The following is a 15,216-nucleotide window of genomic DNA, read 5'->3' as shown; positions in this document are numbered from 1 at the left end:
TGATGAAATCTTTATAGTCCTTGGCAAATGATCCCATCCCTGCGTCTGATAATTTTGAAGAGAGCCCATATAACCATCTTTCTGAAGGAAGGAAACCAGAGAAGTCAAATCAAGTAGGAAGAAAAAAAGATTCTAATATTACTATTCTAATTTACTAAAAAAACTTGACAACTGTTGAAGAAAAGGGACTTCAGATCAACAGAAATACATGCGTACAAATTTAGCCACAAATGATTAAAGTATTGGGGTAGACAACCCTGTTATAAATTATAAAAGGCCTCAATTTATATATACTAGTTTTGTATGTATCTTAAGGTCAACCAGGATTAGGACAAACTCACAGTTGTCAATTAGAACCCATGGGCCAAATGCAGGGACCTTTTAAGAGTTGACTGAAGTTTATGTGAAGGTCAACATAACAGCTTGGCTATTCCTTAAAGAAAACAATGTGGGATTTTTAAAATGAGCAGAAGGTCATAAAAGACTTGCTTGGCTTTGTTCATATGCAAGCAAATAGGCAGCAGCAGGCAGGAATGATGGCAATCTGCTGGTCATGAGTAACTTGACAAATTCTATCAATGCATAAGCTTTTTTGAGCTTAAATTCTTGTGAAGGAGGTGTTGACTACCTAACCATGTCAAACTGAAAATCCCAAATAAAGGTGCTGCTGTTATATGTTATGCATTAGACTTAAAAATTTCTTCTCAGTTTTTAAACTCCTGGGAGCAAATAAATCTTGAATTAAAGAAAGAAATTGCAGATCCCAAATTTCATAGATTGTAACAAAGAAATTTTTTACATTATCACTCTTTTGACTGCTAGGTTTCAAAATCTAGAGCTTAAACATGTCAAACTGAAGATCCCAGATAGTGGTGCCAGTGTTACATGTTATGCAGCCAAATGCATTAGACCCATAAATTTCTTCTTCTCAGTTTTTCTACTGCTGGGAGCAAACAATTCTTGAATTAAAAGAAAAAACTGCAGATCCCAAATTTCATAGATTGTAACAGAGGAATTTTTAAATTATCACTCTATTGACTGGTTGCTCTGCTTTCTTTCTTGCGAGTGCTGTTTGCCAGCTTCAGACCAACTTACCATGGCTAATTTTTTTTTCTTGAAAATTAAGTGGATCATTTCATTATATAGAACTATTACTTACAAAATCAAACAATTATCAACTGTTATTCCTCCAGTCAATTACTGTCTTAGAATGGCTTACAAAAAAATAGCCATGACCATACCCTGTTAAACTATACAGAGTACATGAAGCCCCCACCCTGCTATCAGACTCAAACAATCATCTCAGAACAGCAAAAGAAATCTCAACAAGGGAATCAACAGACTCAAATCAATAAGCCACAGCCACCATCGCAAAAAAGAACATGTAAGAGTAAGAAACGTGACCTGCGGCCTCTTTCTTGTTCTTACTTCTCCTAGAACCGTTCAAGGGACGAAATTCCTCTTGACCTCCCATTTCATGTCACCATGGCGTTACGAAGTTAAGGATAAATGCACAATAGATCGTTGGATCTATCCACACTCAACTTGGTTAGATTGTCAGCTCTATCATTTCCTGACCTTGGGATGTTTCTAATCTGCCAACCAAGAGGTTTTTCTCGAAGCGCTTTGATTTTTAAGATCAATTGCCTCAAATTCCAGGGTGAGGAATCCGGTTTATCAATTCAAGTAACGACGTTTTTGGAGTCACATTTGATGATAACGCCACCTGAAGACACCCAAGCAGAAGCTACAAAGATCACTAATGCCTCTCTTAATATCCTCCAATTCCTAAATAACCCAGGCATCCTCTAGTAGAGCTCCATCCGTGTTGAACTTGAACCATCTTGCTGGCGGGCAATTCCCATTTAACCAATGTTTTAGGAACTTTTCTCCTATCAGCAGCCAAATTTGTCAATGGGGAACTAAAAATATCAGGAATAGTAGGATTCTCATTAGGCCATTTATATTTTGCCCACCAAGCCACCCTAGTCCTAATGATGTCCAGTATTTTCAGTAAGTCCCAACCTATCCCATCAAATACCATTTCATTTCTAAAAAGCCAAATTGACCAAATGATAGTTAAAAAAGACATTCTCTAAATTTTCTTCCTATTAACTTCAACGTGACAAGCATTCCAAGCCATAAAAAAATCAGTTGGTTCTTTCGGCATACATCCTTTAATTCCCCCCTCTTCAAATCATGAATACCAAACTTTCCATGATTTCGTACAAGTGAAGAAGAGGTGACTTACCGATTCAGCTTCCATGTTGCACAGCATGCATAAAGCCAAATCCCTTAGCATGAAATTCCTCTTGACGAGTTCCTCTTTGACCACCACTCTTCATTTGATCACTTGCCATACGAACAACTATACTTTGAGAGGAGCGAGCCTGGCCCACATGCTTCACCAAAGATCAATAGATGCCTCATTATTTTGTAAGGCCAATCTATAGAAGGAATTTGGTGAATAGCTTCCCTTTAGTGTGAATTTCCATATCAACTTGTCATTCATCTCCTAGTTAAGGACAATGCTGTTGAGGCAGTCATTAAATAGTTCCCAAGAATCAGTTTCCCAATCAAAAACTCTTATCCGATGGTCCACTTGCCATTGCCACACACCGTTCACCTTCAATCCAAATTCACAAACTTTGCCGGATTTGTTGATGGCGAAGGCAAATATCCGAGGAAAGGCAATACGAAGGGTAGTGCCTTCAATCCACTTGTCATCCCAAAAATTAATGTTGGTGTCATTTCCAATTAAGTATCTCATACCAGCACACAACAAAGTAGAAAAATTCCCTGAAGGGGTTAGTGGACAAATAATGTTCCCCCAAGTTAGAAGCAACAAGGCTCAAATTATCCCCATAGTTTTAGTGATGATGACTTCTCTCCGAAGACACTCACTCTCTCCACTATATCTCCAAATCTATTTATTTAGTAGAACTACGTTTTTCAGCCGGAGATCTATAAAACCAAGTCTCCGCTATCTTTAAAGTTGCATATCGAGTCACAATCCACCCAATTTATGACAAAAAGGCATCTCCTATTTGAAAAATGCTAGCGGATCTGCACATTTGGTATTGCAATTGCAACATAAATGAAAAATAGCATTGAAATCAGTTATAAGACAACTGCAGCGATCATAGAATGAAGGCAAGTAGCTACTGCTCCTCTCTTGTTTCCGCAATGAAAGCAATAGTTATTGCAGAAATCTGACAAGTAGTGATCACAGATAAGTTTCTGATCAAAATTGAAAAGAGCTGATAGATAGGGAGCCCTTGCAAGGAGTGATCCGAAGCCTTAGATATCAAAATTGAAAGTATCCTCCCTTAGTTTGACCAGGGTGAAAGATTAGTTTTAGCATTAGCATAACAGCTTGAGCGCCATCTAGCTTTGTAGTTGGGGTCCAAAGGCTGCCTTGGACGTGAAGACAATGCGAAGCAAGGTTACCTTCAATTCAAATGTGCGGATCAACAAATGCGTCTGAGATTGCGGTTGTTGGTTGCGTTTAAGAAGTTCAGTTTACTGACATTGCCACCCTACAACGCGTTTGTGAGTATATTTCTTGCATGAGTAGCGGGGCTTTTAAACCTACGCAAGGATTGGGTAACAAAGCAGCAACAAAGCACATGGCTTATGGCTGCAACACCACGACCAACAATTAAGGGGGTGATTGGTACGGATGATGGGAAGGGCAACTGGGCAAGGGCCAAAGAAGGCGTAGACTGATGGGGGTATCAACCCATTACTATCACCTTGGCGGTTCCGGTTGGCGGCTAGGATCTACTATCTCTAAATTGTTCTCGACCTGAGATGTTGATACGTAGCCAATCTGGAGAGGCATCCCAATCTTTTGACTCATTGATGGGAACAAAGTCAACTATGGTACCTTGATCTTCTACCAATTGGACTCCTTTAACTCAAAACTATTTGCCAAACTTGGCTGCATCAATATAACTTCATGGAAAGAGTTGTTAGCCCTGTCCTTCGCCAAACCTTCTACTAAGATGTAAGTCATGTCTAAAGATGTGATGGATATATATCTTGTAATCAGGTTTTATTATATTACTTGATCTAATTAAGTAAGACTAAATTACCTTATAATTGTATTTGATTAATTATTTTAGAATATTTTTTATTTAAACTTGATTATAAATAATAATTTTTAACTATTAAATTTTAATTATATATAATATTACTTTTTATTATAAATTTTTATAATTAATGAAATACTTATTAAAATTCATTAGTTGTTTTAAATATGATTTTAAACTTTAATTTATTTTTTATGAATTAATTTTAATTTATTAATTTAATTTTTATTAATAGTAAATATAAAATTTATTTTAAATTTATTTTAATCGAATAATTAACATGTACAGATATTTAACATGTAGTATTTAAGATATTCGGATGCAAATTGAGTAGTAATTAAAAAAATTAATCGAATATTTATAAGATTCGAGTAACCTATCAAATGATAAGATTTAGATTACAACATTTCAAAAATAATAAATATCTTGTCCATTGACATCCCTAGACATATCCACCCCTCCCTTTTCCATTTTCTCCATCTTTACTAAATAAAATTCGACCAGAAATGTTTAGTCAAAAATACCCTGTAAACTCTCTGGACCATCAATTGTCTAAAGCTTAAATAGTTAATACAGCAGAGTTGGTGACACATTAAACATGTATAGTGGGCCTGTGAAAGTACTGGGGCATCACATGTGAATTGAGGCATGTGCCATTACTTGTGTTGTCCCACACAAGGGTAAGATAATGTAAGAAAGAGACAAGATCTTATCTATTCATAACTTGCTTGTCCACTAACTGCATGATGAGTGCTGTCAGTTTTTGATATACACCCAGGCCTACAGAAACAGCTAATGATAAAGACTCACATTAATATCATGTTCAGTACTCATTTTTCCCCTTTTTATCATGTAGCCACTTTCCTTTTTTGTAAAATTTAATTGATTTTGATAATAATTTTTTTATAATATCTCGGGAATGAAAAATTTTAAATTTAGAACTTTTCAAAATTTATAATAAATAATAATGAAAATTGATTTTGTTTGATAAAAATATTATGAAATTGAACATTCAACTTTCAATTTTGAAATAAAGGAAAATATATTCCTCTACAAAAGTCTAAGAAACAGAGACAATAGTTGTTCAAATGTTATGTTAAACAGTTAAAGTCTTATTGTGTACCCAAAATATCTTAAAATTAATATATGTGAATTTTTTTTTCTCTCCCCTCTAGTAGAAATTATTGTATCAATTATTATCCACGAAGAATCTAAGCTACTAGCAAGTCAGTGGCTGAGATAGGATAAAAGGTTGTCTCCATGAACCAGACCGACCTGAGTAGAACCACTCTCCCAGAGGCACAAAGCAATTAGTTACCTTCTTGTAGTGGAAATGGAGCAGAGCTCATGGGATTTCTGGGTAGAAGAAGCACTTTTAAAGCTTGAATCTCTCAAGTTGCTTCGGCCTATAAGGCCCATTCAGCTCTCAAAAAAACAAGCAACAGAAAAGAAAGACGATGAAGAATACGAGGTATTCAATGAACTGCAACCATGGGATCGGTCCACTGTTGAAGTCTCCATCTCAGAGTCTTTCTTCCAGCAGTGGCTTCGTGGTAGGCGCATTTTTCTTCACAAAGTTAATAGTGCATGGTTGCTAGGAAAGGCAATGGTCTTCCGACCACATTTAAGGCTTTTGAGTATCATACACGCACCTTTATGTTGTTTTTCTTTTCTTTCTTCCTAATTACTAATTGCAAACCGGAGTCCAATTTAGTTTTGCTTCTTAGTCATGGTCAGTAATGAAGATCGAAGGGAGTCACCACCTCACTTGAAGCTGAACCGAGCTGATCATTTCATTATGTAAAATCCCAAATATATACCTTAGGGTCATAGTCTACGTACTACCATTTATAAGTCATTTGTTTGTTTATTCTCGATTTGAAATTCTAACAGGGTACTTTATTTTCCCACGTGCCCCTCATTATTTCCTCTCAAGCAGACGTATACTTACGTTAATATTCCAACAATGATATATCAAAATTGGCTTTTGGTTGTAATCCTATAGGAGATAATGAAGTCTTGCGGAGAGATGATTTACCTGTTGATAAAGACAATGCAAACCAACAGAAATTGAAGAAGCTAGTTCTATTCTGTGGTAATGATTTCTTAGGCTTGAGTTCGCATCCAACAATAGCAAAAGCTACTGCTAAGGTATTCTTCATAATTGGTTACTTCTCAAGGAATTGAAATAATGAAACACCGTCTTCATAGTAAGCAGATTATATGATCTGATCTGGAATTTCTCTCTAAGAGATTTTTCAACTTTAAATCAGGCTGCTACGGAACATGGAATGGGCCCTAGGGGATCTGCGTTGATTTGTGGATACACCAATTACCACAGATCTTTGGAATCTAGCTTGGCGGACTTGTTGAAGAAAGAGGTAATAAACTTTTTGCACGTGTAAATACCCGAGCATTTCACTCATCATGATCTCACTGTTTAAAAAATAAATTGGTTATTTAATATTTCCCCCCTTTATATAAAAAAAAAAAAATCCCATTCCCTCAAGTCAAAAAAAAAAAAAAATTGCACCGTATAAATAGAGTGCCCTGAGTTTATTATCCTTAGTTCAGTGATGTCTGCTGCTTGCTTTGATTTTAGTAAAATAACAGCATAATTTATCAAAAGGGTTAGTATTTTATTGGATTGAAGATATATTGTGAGTTCACCCTTGACATTTGCATTGTCAATTCTTATATTTTAGACTGGAAATTAACTGATCCATTCTTGTTTCCAATTCATGCTCCCAGGACTGTCTTCTTTGTCCTACAGGGTATGCAGCTAACACAGCCCTAATGGTAGCGATTGGAAGCATTGCTCCTCTATTGGCTGCAGGGAAGAAGCCGTCTAAGGAGGAAAAAATTGCCATATTTTCTGATGCACTTAACCATTTGTCAATAATTGAAGGAATTTATCTTGCTGGACGACGTGGAGGTGTGGAACTTTTTGTATATAGACACTGCGACATGTCTCATCTTAACGAACTCTTGTAGGTTCATTTTACATTTAGAATTTAATACCATTATCGTTTTGGATTTATTTTGACAAGGGTTTACGCATATTATACATAGCAATGAGTTTTGGTCTTTTACAGAACAAGCTGCAAAATGAAGAAAAAAGTTGTGGTGACAGATAGGTTTGTCATGTTGATTACTGAATTGCTACTTTCAATAGCCACTACATTCACGTTTTCTGTTTTTTGAAGCTGAGAAGATTAAATATACTGATTGAGGATTCTGAAACTGATCGCCAGGACCTGAATTCTGTCTTTTGCAGCTTGTTTAGTATGGATGGAGACTTTGCACCAATGCTAGAGTTGGCTGAGCTTCGCAAGAAGCATGGATTTTTGCTTGTGATCGATGATGTAAGTCCTCTATGTTTCTACAGATGATAAAAGTTGCTGCTTCTTCATGTCTGTCCTTGTAGACAAAGATCAATTACCTATGGACCGGATAGCCGAGGAATCAAACTTTAAAATAGAAAAAAAGTCTGAAAACGAGATTCTTAGATAAGTCCCTGTTAGATTCTTTTACTATGCATTTCTAGTCGAGCCTGATACAGACCAAGATACCATCTCTTCAATGTTTCAGGCTCATGCAACATTTGTATGTGGAGAAAACGGTGGAGGAGTGGCTGAGAAATTCAACTGTGAAACAGATGTCGACATATGCACTGGTTCTCTGAGTAAGGCAGCAGCTACTCTTGGTGGATTCATAGCCTGCAGGTAACTTCAAATACCTTCAAATAGGTCTCCCAAAAAAGGAATTAAACAAAGAATCCAATGGTACTGTCCACTGTATAGGATTAGGAGCATATAACATTATGTTTCATCAGTTTGTGATTCTGAATGCCACATGAACAGCAAAAAGTGGAAGCAATTCATTCAATCAAGGGGACGCGCTTTTATATTTTCAACCACTGCTCCAGTGCCCTTCACTTCAGCCTTACATGGTAAACTGCACTTTCTTCTTGTTAGCAACTATTCACTCACCTAAATACTATACTTGAACCGTATTGTAGACAGATGGTGCGTACTTTGATGTAGGAATCTTGCATTCATGTTATAAATGCTTTCTGTCACTGACAATGTCGACTTTGCAGCTGCTGTTATTGTAGCGAGCAAAGAAACCTGGCGCAGAAAGGCAATTCAGGAGAGGATGCGAGAGTTCCATGCTCTTACTGGAATCCCCATTACAAGTCACATAATATCAATTGTTGTCCGAACTGAAGAGAAAGCTGTCCAAGCTAGCCGGTTTGTGCTGTCTCCCCTTCTCTGTCTCTGACTATGTTTCATCCACCGAACAAATTCATCTGACAGTGTCAATTGCCATGGAATAGGTATATGGTGAAGTCTGGTTTCTACGTGACTCCAATCAGACCTCCAGGAGTCAGTCCTGATTCATGCAGGTTGGTTCGCCCTTTCCGTACTACCCTTACCTAGGCATGTTTATCTGATTTTGCTGCATCTAGTTGTTTAGCCTGGAATACCCTAGTCTAGCAATACAATTGTACCATTGTGCACTTTGTAATCTTTTTGCTTTTGATCTATCCTTTTTCTTCTCATTTTCATTGTCAGATTGCGAGTGACTCTTACTGCAGCACACACAACAGATGACATAAAGAGACTTGCAGCAGCACTCTCCAATTGCATCAATTTCCAAGATATCAGTAGCCGTCACTCTAATTTACTTGCCAAGCTGTAGAATTTCGATTGCCTTTTCGATCATATAGATCCATCATCTATGGATCATATCGATCCATGATCTAGGGACCATATCATTTTATATTTATCGAATGTCCTTGAAGAAAAATTGTACCAAGTCGAATTGAAACATGTTTGCAAATAAAGATGGAGCAGAAATAAACCATTTATCTACATAGAATCGCTCTATGAAATCTTTGTTTATGGCCAACAAACATAAATTTTTTTTCCCAAAAGAAATTGCCAAATTACCACAAATTTACATTACGCGCACCCTGCACCGCATCCAAGGTCTTGAGTGGTAGGATAGCTGGAGTAAGTAGAAGAAGCAGCTTCAAAGCTTTAATCTCTCACGAGCTGCTTGCACCTATTTAAAGGCCTATTCTATCTCTCCAGTCAACAAGAAGAAGAAACAAAAGGCAATGAAGAAGACTACGAGGTTACTCCCCAAAATGCAGCAGCCTTGGGACTGGTCCACAGTTCACTGTTCAGGTTTCAGTTCCAGTCTATTTTTCGCTCTTGGATTGGGTCTTGACTTTGTGCGGTTTATTGGATGTCTTTTGGGTGTGATATTTTGGACTTTTTTATAGAGAAATTCTGAAGAAGAGTTGTAAGATGTTTCAAGATTTCTTTTTTTTTTTTTTTTTGAAAAGTAACAAATTTCATTCAACCCGAGAGTAAAGCTCCTTTGCCAAGAGCAAAAAGAGGATTTGAGGGCATTGTGCATCTCTCTAGTATAACGGCCTAAAAGCCTCAGTATTCTCTGTACAAGAACAGTATCTCTCATGACACAAAATAACTCATCAGTCACCAAAAACAAAAAATAAATCCCCTCCCTCTTACATACAACAGTGTACCCACCTCTTGCAACACAAAGCACACTATTTAAGTCATCAACAAAGTTGAAAAACTTAAAGCATCAAAATCAAGTCCAACAATCAACAAAGATAGAACCAGGGGATAAAACACAAACAAACTCACAGAAAGCAGTAAGTGAGATTCCACTTCCCCTTCCAGTTCCTGCATCCCGATCAAATTCTCCGGTCAGCTTTAATAAAAATGTGAAGGAGCTCCTCTTGTCAGTTAATCCCAGCTTTAGCAAGGTTGTCAGCCATTTAATTTTTCTCTCTATCGTCATAATGTGCGGGTCCAATAATCCGACGATTAGTACATGAAAAATTTAGAGAGTCGGTATCAATTTTTTTTATTTAGGTGCGATTAGTCACTTATTATGTTAGTTCTTTTTAACGGGGTATTGAATTGATTTTAGGTTCGTCAAAAGAACAATAACTTAATTTGCGATTTTTTAGAATTGAGTTCGGGAATACAGTTACGCATGAGTAAAGATTAGCACTCTCGTAACGCCCGTTCCACGAATGAAACCATTAATCATATGTTATCCTGTTATAACCAAAATTGTTGATTTTATACTCATGTTTCTTTAATTATTATTTATTTACTTTATTGTCTATTTTATTAACAAATTAAAATATTTTATTTAAATTTACGGATGTCCCTTCACCATTAATCAGTATGAATCGCTGTGATATGGTGGTCCCTTCACCGCAGTTCCGTCTTCTTGCGGTTTTTGCCATTGTAAGCACTGATCTGCAATGATATTCTTATTTATGCTTTCCGAAAAAGAAAACAAGATGCATTGCAAGATTCATTTGTTCTTATGTAATTAATTATAAAATAAAAATATGTTCTGTTTTAATCAATTATATCTCTAATGGTTCCTATCAAATTATATATATTCCAAGCTGATTTGTGGAATCGCGTCCAAATTAAAAGAAAACAATTAAATTGGATTTAAATGATCGGGTGTTTTCATTTTTTAACAATTAAGGTCTATATATTTGATAAGAAGTTCCACTATAAATATGGATGGACATGATTAAGTAGAAATCAGTGCACTAAGTAGAGCACAATTAGGGCGCCTCTTCCCTATTTTACACAAACACATTGCCCCAAAGATATTTGCTTTGAAAATAGAAATTATGGGGAAGAGCTCATGGGATTTGTGGATCGAAGAAGCACTTGCAAAACTCGAATCTCGCAAAATGTTTATGCCTCTAAGACCCATGCATTTACCCACTCTAAAACAACAACAACAAGAAGCTCAAACAGATGAATATGAGACATTCCATGGGATTCAGCCTTGGTATCGACTCTCTATCCAAATTTCACTCCCGGATAGTTTCTTCCAGCGTTTACTCGATGGTATCAATTTCCTTCACCAAACTTAACATACGTTACACGTACTACGTATACATAGGTTTTATAATTAATGCGGTTACTAATAGATATATTACTGGTGGCTCTGTGTACGTGAAGGAACTGAACTTAACTGCAAAAATGGAAGAGACGATGGTAAACTCAGTCCAAACCAGCAGCAGCAATGGAAGAAGCTAATTCTATTTGCTGGCAATGATTTCTTGGGTTTGTGTAGGCATCCTTCAATTGCAAAAGCTACAGCAAAGGTATGCTTGTTTTTTTTTTTTTGGGTTAAAGAAAAATTTATGTTGGCTTATACCTATATTCAATTGACGAATGAATTCGAGCTTCAACTTAAAAAATCAGGCTGCAGAGGTACATGGAACAGGTCCCAGTGGTCTCCACTAATCTGCGGATACACCGATTACCACAAAGCACTAGAGTCGAGCTTGGCCAAATTAAAGAAGAAAGAGGTAGGACACAAACTTTGCCTGCTCTATTTAACTATAACAAAAATAATTTAAAAAAACTAAGAATATGGTGTTAACAAGATCCAATAAAATGGTAAACAAAACTATTTATCAATTTGTGAAGTTTAGTAATTAGTGTATCAGCTATGTACATGTCACATAATAATTAATAAGTAACTAAAAAGAATAATTCTATATATATATATATGTATGTATTTGATTGAAGAAATGGTGTCACATGACACCACTTATTCACTGAAATGTCAAAAATTTTTATTTGTTATACTATTTTAGATTAGAATTTTATGTAGTTAATGATGTTAATAAACTCATTAATTTTTTTTTAATTTTGTAAGAGTGGGTAAAAAACTCAAGTCAAAGTAGATTTATCAAAAAGTAATTTATATATTAATATTTAAATACTACATGAAAAGATAAAAAATTTTCTTTAAATATTAATTTTTTTAGTTATTATTATTATTTAGTTATGACCCGACCCAAAAACACTCTTAGCTTCACCCTATCCAATATGTTAAGCCTATCAGATTTTCAAAAAAAAGATTAAGTCTACTAATAAAAACTTATTAAATTTTAATATAAATTTAAATCTATCATAATATAATATATTTTAACCGTTCAGCCTAATAGCTCAAATATTAATTAGCAATATTTTTTAAGTCAAATGTCTTGTAAATTTTATTTAATTTTTTATATGAATAAGAATATGATGATATATAAAATTTTGATTGACCATTTGGTGTCTTTTTCTATTTGACTCCTTTCAAAAAGACCTTTGTGGTGATTAACTAATTTTCTTTTTAGTCTCCGGGCAATACCCAATAATATTTTATATATATATAAGGAACGAGAAGAAAACATGGGGTTTGAATGGCCTTACATGAATGACTTGTCTGTGTCAGATTATTGTACTTCTTCTTGGATCATTCTAAATTTTTTTATTACAGAAATTTCAAGTAGAAACTGACAAGGGGGGGGCATTTGGACGTATGCTCCAGGCCTGTCTTCTTTGCCCTACAGGGTTTTCAGCCAATTTGGCCGTGATGGTAGCAATAGGAAGCCTTGCCCCGCTGTTGCGTGCGGGGAGGGGGCCAACAAAGGAAGAAAAGATTGCCATATTTTCTGATTCGCTTAACCACGCATCCATAGTTGACGGTATTAAACTGGCTGAACGATATGGATGTGTTAAATTTATGTATAAACACTGCAACATGTTTCACCTCAACGCACTCTTGTAAATTTTTTTTTTATATTTTTTTTATATATTTCTATATTATTATCCGATAGCAATGAATGATATCCGAATATTTGATTTATTAATTAATATATTATTTTTTATTTAAAAAATAAATTTTAAATTTTTTATTATTACTAAAAAAAAAACAATGAACGTTTTTGTTTTTGATATTCTCCTGTACTTTCGCAGAACAAACTGTAACATGAAGAGAAAAGTGGTGGTGACTGACAGGTTAGCTATGTTGACTATTTGAATTTCTTCTTTCGGTTTTCAATGCATTCATCCTATTTTAGCTGAGAAATTAATCTTGGAAAGGCGCAATAAGCTTTGAACCCTGCTTTTAACAGCTTGTTCAGTATGGATGGAGACTTTGCACCCATGATTGAGCTGGTCCAGCTACGCAGGAAGCATGGATTTTTGCTAGTCGTTGATGATGTAAGTCCTTTTGAATATTCAGTTATTTATGGAAATTATAAGAATCCATCATAGGATGTCTGTCTCGTTGTACTTACAGAGGAATAGGTTCGTATATTATATTTAGTATATACAGAGTCACAGTCTAAGACGTAGTTGTCCACCCTGATGCTAAAAACTTTTCAGGCTCATGGAACTTTTTTTTGGGGCCAAAACGGAGGGGGAGTGCCTGAGGAATTCAACTGTGAAAATGACATTGACATATGCATCGGCACGCTGAGTAAGGCGGCAGCTTCTCTTGGAGGGTTCATAGCATGCAGGTAACTTGAGCATTATCTTACGCAAAAAGCGTTAAATAAAGACAAAAAAAAGTCAAACTGCAAGTTCTTTGAATGGGGAACATCTAAAAGATGCTGTAACCCTATAATTACTCCACATAACTCACCAATAGCATATTCTATGTTAATGGAGAAATATTAGTAAGTGTGATTTAATTTCCAACACAAGATTCCATTTATGTGAATTTCTGATCTCTGAATGCTACTTGAACAGCCAAATCTGGAAGCAATTCATTCAATCAAGGGGTCGTTCTTTTATGTTTTCAACAGCTCCGCCGGTTCCCTTGACTGCTGCCTCATATGGTAATGTTCAAATTTTGTTTTCTAATTCCATGAGTACAGAAGTTTGGGCTTCATGATAAATGCATTGGGTTGCATAAATGATTCTTTTCTCTCATATACATCTTAGTTTACTTCCACAATCAAATAATATGTAAGGGATCCAGTGATGAGCATTTTAAAGAAATAGAATTGAGACAAAGAAAGCAACTGGCTATGTGAGAGTACGTAGCTGATTAATGTCTAATTCTTCTGCTGCTGACTATGTTGAGTGCAACGTATGAATGTTTCAGCCTCTATCGTGGTGGCAAGAAATGAACAATGGCGTAGAAGGGAAATTCGGAAACGGATGTGAGAGTTCCAAGCTCTAACTGGAATCCCTGTCACAAGTCAGATAGTATCCGTTGTGGTAGGAAATGAAGACACGACGTTGAAAGCTAGCCGGTTTGTTCCATCTCACCCTTCGATCTGATCAATCTCTCTCTTTCTCTCACTGATTATGTTCATCACTAAGCAGCTTCTAACAGTACTGTCAAATTTGCCATTGAATATAGGGAATTGTTAGAATCTGGTTTCTACGTGGTCCCAGTCGGACCCCCAGCAGTTCCTCCCAACACTTGCAGGTTTCATTTCCTTGTCCTTGTTACATCCCTTCGATATACCAATGGGCATTTTCTTGTCCTACTGGGTTCATTCCTTTTTCACATTATTCCTCCCAATGGTTTTTTTTTTCCGGGCTACGGTTGACTCTGACTGCGGTACACACAACAGAGGACATAAAAGCTTTGGTAAAAGTACCATCCAATCACGTCAAATTTCAAGATAACAGAAGCTATAACTACGATTTATATGCCAAGCTTTAGAATATATGTGTGAATATGTGACTAGTTTGGATCATGAGCGTAGATCCATTATTGTTTATTGTCAACAGACAATGGTGCTAATGTTTGCTGTATGGTTTTCGAATTTGGTTGGAATGGCTTGACCCGAATGTATTTGAGTTTCTCAAGTGCTTTCTTTCGTGTATTTTTTTTCTTGCACACAAATTACAATGTTGAGTCCAAAATTGTTCTGTGATTTTAATTCTTCGCCCCTTTCATCTCTTACCAACTTAATTGCTTAATTTAACAAGAAATTTTTTCAAGCGCCTCATGCATATAAGTAAATTCCACAGCAATAATATATTAATCTAACAAGTTATTGTTTTTTTTTTTTTTTAATCGTTGAAATGTTTAAAATATAATTTTAATTTACGAGTCAAATCAAATAAATTTATCAATAGAATATAAAAATTACAAATTAAAAAACAACGGGGAATGTGTAACAATCACTTATTCTTGCAGTAGTAACAAAACAATCATAAACTTGTCAAGATTTTAAATAAATTTACACCTATTTTCTATCTCACTTCCTTATCTCTCATCATTAGAGTCTACTAGGTGGCCC

The 15,216-nt window shown here is 35.6% G+C and overlaps 1 protein-coding gene and 1 pseudogene across 1 annotated transcript; both read left to right on the top strand.

Annotated features, from left to right (window-relative positions):
* Nucleotides 1–5,301: 5,301 nt before the first annotated feature.
* On the top strand, nt 5,302–8,978 carry LOC18605323 (8-amino-7-oxononanoate synthase-like). Its single transcript, XM_018116755.2, has 11 exons — nt 5,302–5,647; nt 6,100–6,245; nt 6,368–6,475; nt 6,846–7,084; nt 7,190–7,231; nt 7,372–7,459; nt 7,686–7,819; nt 7,958–8,046; nt 8,197–8,347; nt 8,434–8,502; nt 8,672–8,978. The coding sequence occupies exons 1-11, from the start codon at nt 5,428–5,430 to the stop codon at nt 8,796–8,798; spliced, it is 1,413 nt and encodes a 470-aa protein (XP_017972244.2). The 5' UTR covers nt 5,302–5,427; the 3' UTR covers nt 8,799–8,978.
* Nucleotides 8,979–10,794: 1,816 nt separating this feature from the next.
* LOC18605322 (8-amino-7-oxononanoate synthase-like) lies at nt 10,795–14,633 on the top strand (annotated as a pseudogene).
* The last annotated feature ends 583 nt before the right edge of the window (nt 14,634–15,216 follow it).

This window comes from Theobroma cacao, chromosome 3 (assembly GCF_053813885.1).
Source record: "Theobroma cacao isolate CCN51 chromosome 3, ASM5381388v1, whole genome shotgun sequence".
Taxonomy (NCBI): Eukaryota; Viridiplantae; Streptophyta; class Magnoliopsida; order Malvales; family Malvaceae; genus Theobroma; species Theobroma cacao.
Note: the sequence above shows the minus strand (reverse complement) of the source record. Positions and strands in the feature narration are given on the sequence as shown.

Coding starts and splice junctions, on each gene's coding strand:
- LOC18605323 (XM_018116755.2), top strand. CDS start 5,428: ATGGAGCAGAGCTCATGGGATTTCTGGGTAGAAGAAGCACTTTTAAAG. Junction 8,348..8,433: donor AAAGCTGTCCAAGCTAGCCG/GTTTGTGCTGTC, acceptor GCCATGGAATAG/GTATATGGTGAAGTCTGGTT. Junction 8,503..8,671: donor GTCAGTCCTGATTCATGCAG/GTTGGTTCGCCC, acceptor TTTCATTGTCAG/ATTGCGAGTGACTCTTACTG.